The sequence below is a fragment of the Athene cunicularia genome, unplaced genomic scaffold, assembly GCF_003259725.1.
Source record: "Athene cunicularia isolate RWA unplaced genomic scaffold, athCun1 SCF_47, whole genome shotgun sequence".
NCBI lineage: Eukaryota > Metazoa > Chordata > Aves > Strigiformes > Strigidae > Athene > Athene cunicularia.
In genome coordinates, this window is record NW_020799476.1 from 2,691 (window position 1) to 8,931 (window position 6,241).

The 6,241-nt window shown below is 58.7% G+C and overlaps 1 protein-coding gene across 1 annotated transcript in view; it reads left to right on the forward strand.

The window, feature by feature from the left end:
- The first annotated feature begins 4 nt into the window (after window positions 1–4).
- The window catches only part of PIWIL2 (piwi like RNA-mediated gene silencing 2), a 9,150-nt gene continuing 2,913 nt past the window's right edge, over window positions 5–6,241 (forward strand). The window contains exons 1-18 of the mRNA XM_026867465.1: window positions 5–198; window positions 297–407; window positions 697–814; window positions 948–1,072; window positions 1,177–1,257; window positions 1,586–1,699; window positions 1,929–2,117; window positions 2,245–2,329; window positions 2,461–2,547; window positions 2,697–2,837; window positions 2,927–3,040; window positions 3,399–3,587; window positions 3,706–3,807; window positions 3,912–4,031; window positions 4,200–4,288; window positions 4,554–4,659; window positions 5,304–5,557; window positions 5,676–5,783. Coding sequence (XP_026723266.1) covers window positions 5–198; window positions 297–407; window positions 697–814; window positions 948–1,072; window positions 1,177–1,257; window positions 1,586–1,699; window positions 1,929–2,117; window positions 2,245–2,329; window positions 2,461–2,547; window positions 2,697–2,837; window positions 2,927–3,040; window positions 3,399–3,587; window positions 3,706–3,807; window positions 3,912–4,031; window positions 4,200–4,288; window positions 4,554–4,659; window positions 5,304–5,557; window positions 5,676–5,783 — 2,327 coding nt within the window. The remainder of the gene's footprint in view (window positions 199–296; window positions 408–696; window positions 815–947; window positions 1,073–1,176; window positions 1,258–1,585; window positions 1,700–1,928; window positions 2,118–2,244; window positions 2,330–2,460; window positions 2,548–2,696; window positions 2,838–2,926; window positions 3,041–3,398; window positions 3,588–3,705; window positions 3,808–3,911; window positions 4,032–4,199; window positions 4,289–4,553; window positions 4,660–5,303; window positions 5,558–5,675; window positions 5,784–6,241) is intronic.

The window sequence follows — 6,241 nt, forward strand, 5'->3', positions numbered from 1 at the left end:
GGCCATGGCTGGGGGTTTGCACCCCGGGGCTCACCTCTGCCTGTGCTGGGAATGCAGGATCCTGTGGCAAGGCAGAGGGGATGCCCTGCCCGCCCGCCCCGGGAGGAACACCACTGCACCCAGCCTGCACCCACTGGAATCCCAGCCCGCCTCGCTGCCCACGCTCACCCCAGTGAGCCCCCCAGCTGCCAGCAGACCGTAAGCGAAGCGTCAGTGAGCCCAAGCCCCATATTTTGGCGTCTGAGCACCGGCTGGGGTCACGGCTGGCCACCCTGACTCTGCCCCATCTTTTTTAGGGCACCAGGGACAAAGCCGGTGGCCAAGGGAACCCCCTTACCCCTGGGGCTGAACTCGGTTAAAATCCACTGCCAGAATGAAGCCGTCTACCAATACCACGTCACCTTCAGGTATCAGCGTGGGTATGGAGGGCTGGGGGTACCCCTGCAGCCCCTCGAAGCGGGGGTGTCCCCGTGGCAGAGCCCTCCGTGTCTCTCCATCCGTCCCAGTAGCCACTAGATGGAGTGGCCGGCGCATCCACGGCGCCTGCGGGCAGCAAAGCAAAGGAGCTCTGGCGTTTTCCCCTCAGAGTGGGAGGTGGATTTGGGGTCCTGAGCAGGGTCTGGCTGGGGGGAGGCAGGGGAGAGTTAAAAGACCGAGGAGTTGCCAGCGGCGGCAGCATCCCGGTGTCTCTGGCAGCCCCGAGGTGGAGTGCAGGAACATGCGTTTCGCCATGCTGAAGGAGCACCGGGCAGTGACGGGGGACGTGACGGCATTCGATGGCTCCATCCTCTACCTGCCCATCCTGCTCCCCCAGGTAATAGGGGAGCGGTGCCATCTGCCCCAGGGGCAGGGGCTGTTCTGGCCGATTTGGGGGCACAGTGATGCCCCCCCCAGCTCTGGGTTTCTTCACCCCATGTGCCAGGTAAAACCTTCCTCTTGCCCTGCAGCAGGTCAGCATGAAGGTTCAGAGGAGGAGCGACGGGGAGGAGATCACCATCACCATCCAGATAACCAAAATCCTCGAGCCCAGCTCGGATCTCTGCATCCCCTTTTACAACGTGGTTTTCCGGAGGTGAGGGACAGCAGAGACCCTCCCTGAGCTCCAGGGAGGAGAAAAAAACCTCCTCCTCCTTCCTCCCAAGCCTGAGCCCATCCTGCTTTTATTTTCTTTTCTAGGGCAATGAGAATCTTAGGTATGAAGCTTGTTGGGAGAAATTTCTATGAACCTACCCAGGCCACCATATTACATCATCACAGGTGGGTGCTAGACACGTATTTTTTTTTCTTGCTGCTGCCCAAGCACATGGGTGCGAGACGGGGACGTCCCTGTCCCCCCCGCCAGTCTGCAAATGGGGCAGTCCTTGCCAGGTCAGCTCTCTGGGCCAGCTCTGGTTAGCCTGACCTCAGAGCGCCTGTTTTCTGCAGTGCAATTCAGGGGTTATTAGCTAAAACCTGGCAGCCAGCTGGGAAATAAATTGAGCACTCTGTGGCGAGCGGGATGGCTGCCCGGTTCCTCTGGCAGCGCCGTGCGGGCGGCTCCGGTTTAACCCAGGAGCTGTTGGGCATCTTCCCTTGCCGGGCACAGGGTGCAGATTTGGCCAGGATACTCTGTCAGCATCCGGAAGAAGGACGGTGGCCTCTTTCTCTTGGTCGATGCTATCCACAAAATCATCCGCAGCGATTCCGTCCTGAATTTCATGTAAGAGAAGGGAGGAAAAAAACTGCAGGAGCCCAGTGGGGTTTTAGGGGTGAGGGTGGTTTTCCAGCAGCCACATGCCTGGGGTTGGCTTGTGGTGAGGGCAGTGCCAGCTGCAGCTGCCAGGCTGCGGGTCACGGGTGCCGTTTGGCAAAAGGGATTTAATTTTTGGGGTGGAACAGGCAAGGAGCATCACCCTGAGCCTCTCCTCGTCCCTCTCCCCCCGCCGCAGGCACGCCATCTACAAGCAGAGCCTCAGCAGCTTCCAGGACGAGTGCATCAAGCAGGTGGTGGGTAGCACGGTCATCACCCGCTACAACAACCGCACCTACCGCATCGACGATATCGACTGGAACAAGACCCCGAGGCACAGTTTCACCATGGCCAGCGGCGAGGAGATCACCTTCGTGGACTACTACAGGTAGAGAGCGGATGGAGCATCCCTTGGGAAGGGGGTCTGTCTGTGGGGAAGGGCTTGACACCCGGTTCTGACCCAGTAGAGGAGCAGCAGTGTCTCTCCTGATGCCATTTCCTGCTGTTTTTTCCAGCAAAGCCTACGGGATCACTATCAGGGAGCTGGACCAGCCGCTGCTCATCCACAGGCCCAGGGAAAAACAGACGCCAGAGGGGAGGGTGAGCCAGGCTCAGGGACCTGGGGACAGGAAATCAGACACGCACACCCCCCTTATTTTTTTCTCAGCTCCTCCAGTCTCTGTTGCTTGCAGCCCCCTTGGGGTGCTGATACCTTGTCCCTGTCTCTGCAGCGTCCTCTGGACATGGTCCTGCTCGTGCCGGAGCTCACCTTCATGACCGGCCTCCCCGAGTTAAGGAGGGACAGTCGCACGGTCAAGGTCGAGTGTGTTTGTGTCTGCTGGGCCCCGCTCACCCCAGCCCGGTTTGAAGAGCTGAGCCCCAGCCAGCCGCTGTTGAGGGGGGGGAGCTCAAAGTCCCCCCAACATCCCACCCAGGGGGCTTCCCCAACCGGCTCCTTCCCCTGCAGGAGGTGATGCGGGAGGTGCTGCAGAGCCCCCAGCAGCACTACACACGTCTCACCAGCCTCCTGCGCAGGATCAGGGACAGCCCCGAGGCCTCGCGGGAGCTGATGCGCTGGGGGCTCAGCCTGGACACAGACATCCACAGGGTAGGGGCTGCGGGGTGCTCAGCTCCGAGTTTCCCCCTCCCTGGGAACGGGGCAGCACTGGAGCGACCGTGGTTCTTTTCTCTGTTCAGACCCAGGGCCGAATCCTGCCCATGGAGAGGATCAACCTGCGGCACGGCTCTTTCATCCCCACCGAGGACCTGAGCTGGAACAAGGAGGTGACACGAGAAGCCTCCATCTCGGCGGTGAGCCCGTGGCTCGGCTGTTGCAACAACATCCCCTTGTTTGAAAACTGGGATGGGTTTTCTTAGTGCTGGCACCCCGCTCCCGCCTGAGCTTGTTCGAGCTAAAACCCTTCCCTTATTTACGTTGGCTTTATGCTTCAGCCTGTTTTTCCTGAGGAGGTTAGAGGTACGTGGCCGTGGCATCTGCTTTCCCGGAGTGTCTGAAACGTTCCAGCCTGCACAAATCGGATGTTGTTGTGTGCCTTTTGAGTTCCTTTTGGGCCACTTCCCCCCATATCCTGCTGTGCTGCGGGGCTGGGAGCCACGTGGTTGGGCAGCCCCAGCCCCGAGGCGAGGGTTGTCCTCCCCTTTCTTTTAGATCACTATGAATTACTGGTTGCTGGTTTACCCCAAGCGCCTGCAGGACCTGGTGAAGGATTTGGTGGCCACCATGAAGAACGTCTGTGGCCCCATCGGCATGCACATCAGCCAGCCTGCCTTGGTCGAGCTGAAGGATGACCGCATCGAGACCTACATCAAGACAATCCGCAGCATTTTGGGTAGCGAGGTGAGGAGAGAAACTCAGGGGAGGGGATTAATGTGGCTGCTGGGGAGGGCTGGGCAGTTTGGGGGTTCTTCTCAGACCCCCACACATTCCCCCCCTCTGGTGCTCTGCTTCACCCCAGGACAAGGTGCAGCTTCTCCTGTGCATCATCTCCAGCAATCGGGAGGATTTGTACGGGGCCATCAAGAAGCTGTGCTGCGTGCAGATCCCGGTGCCCTCCCAGGTAGGTGAGAAGCTCAGCAGAAGGGGAAGCTGGGGGCAATCTCCAGCCTCGCTTTTCCCTGGATTTCTTTTTTTTTTTTTTAATTTTGGGGTTTTTTCTCTCAGGTCATCAATGTGCAGTCCCTCATGGGCCAGCCGGGCAAGATGAAGAGCGTGGTCCAGAAAGTCCTGCTGCAGATAAACTGCAAGCTGGGCGGCGAGCTCTGGGGGGTCGACATCCCCCTGGTAAAGCGGGCAAAAACCCCTCGGCACAGGCGGGCCATCGATTTGTGACCTCGGGGGTGTGAACTTGGGCTTCCTTCCCTCTGGGGATGTGGAGGAAACACCTGGAATTGGGGGCTGTGTCTCTCTGTTTTGTGTCTGCAACGCCCCTCCGCCCCCCCCCCCCCCAAGAAACAGCTGATGGTGATCGGTATGGACATCTACCACAGCCACAGCAGAGGGACTCGCTCCGTCATCGGCTTCGTGGCCAGCATGAATCAGTACGTGGTGCCTCGGGGCCGGGGGGGGGAAGATTTTCCTCCCACCCCACCCTGGGAGATGTGTGGGGGGGGGGTGTCCCGTTTTTTTCAGGAAGGGGGAAAAGCTGATGCCTTCTGTGCTCAGCGAACTCGCCGCCAGTGCCGTGTTGGTGGGAAAAGCACCAAAACGGGGTTGGTTTGGGTTGTGGCAACAGCTCGGTGGATTTTGGGTGGTGAGGAGAGAGGTGGGGGGGCTGCCTGACGCTTCTCCCTGCTCCGTCCCCAGCGTCCTCACCAAGTGGTACTCCAGGGTGGTTTTCCAAATGCCCCACCAGGAGATCGCCGACAGCCTCCGCCTCTGCCTGGCTGATACCCTCCAGCACTTCCACGAGGTGAGCCCAAACCCCGCTGGAAAAAAAAACCAAAAAAACCCACAACCCTCCCCGTGGTTTAATGTCTGCTCAAAACGGGGAAAAAACCACCCTGAACCTGTCAACCCCGGCGCTTGCGAGCCAACAAAACATCCTCAGCAGCCTTTGGACTGGATGTGGTGCCTGCAGCCGCTTGCCCTTATCTGGGGAACGTGGGAACCACCTCGAGGATTTGTTTGCGCCACGCTAACGCCTCTGCTCGGTACCAGTGGAACTGCTGAGCCCTGGCCTCTTGTCCCTGTCCCCAGTGTGAGAAAAGCAGCGTGGAGGGGGGCCAGGACCTGCTCCCGGGATTTTCCCATCCTTCCGTGGGTGCTGGAGGTTCGCTGCTCACTGAAGGCTTGTCCGTGGGCAGGATTAGTGCAAAGTCTTCTCTCTGACCTGCCAGCCCTCCTAAAACTTGTGTTGAAACACATTTGCTGCTTCTAGGAGGGGCTTTAAGCGTGGCTTGAATTCACAGCCTGCCTTAAATCTGTCCTGGAGACTCGGGTGAGCCGAGCTTCTTGCCAGGGCACACGTCTTCCCCCCTCCACCAACCAGTCCTGTGCCCGGTGAGGAGAAAAAAAAAAACCAAAACGAAATTCTTCCAATTTCTGCTTCCCCAGATGAATCACTGCTTGCCCCAAAAGATAGTGTTGTACAGGGACGGCGTGTCCGACAGCCAGCTCAACACCGTGCTCAAGTACGAGATCCCGCAGATGCAGAAATGTTTCGACGCTTTTGAGAACTACCAGCCCAGCATGGTGGTGGTGGTGGTGCAGAAACAAATCAGCACCAATTTCTACACCCTGACAGCAGAGAAATTTGCCTCCCCTCCTCCAGGGACCGTCATTGACCACACTGTCACCAGCTCCGACTGGTGAGTGGCAGCGGGGAAAGCTGCCTGGGGTGCAAAAAACCCACACCTGTTGTGCCCAAAAACATAAATATTGGGGGGTGCAAAAAAAAAATACCCAACGTTTTTTCCTCCTTTTCAGGCAGGATTTCTTTTTGTTGGCCCATCACTCGCGCCAGGGCTGCGGTATCCCCACGCGCTACGTCTGCGTGCTGAACACGGCCAACCTCAGCTTCGAGCACCTGCAGAGGTGAGGGCGGGTTCCCCATGTCTTCTCCTCCCAAATTGTTGGCTTTTTTAATGCAAAACAGTCCTCTGGAGTTAGTGGAGAGGGTGGTAGGTACCTGCTCTTTGTACTGGGGTAGCTGGGAGGGCTCTTGAGGCGGGTGGGGGGAGAGGAGGTGGATCAAATCGAGCGTGATAAAGGAAAGAATCTGTGTTGCCCAGTGCTGGCCTTGCAGGCGCGGTGCTGTGGGTTCAAACAGGGCTCAAACAGCACCCGGGTAATTAGCGCAATCAGGCGTTATCAGCGCCCAGGCAGCGCCTGACCTTTAACTCGTGGAATCCGGATTAAAAAAAACCCACCCCCAGGAGCAGGTTTGGCCTCGCTGCTAGAGCCCGACGCTGCCTTAGGGAGCAGGATGCAGCCCCCAAGCCCCGCTCCTGGGTGCTGGGGAGCACTAATACACCCCCCCCCCCCTCCTGTCC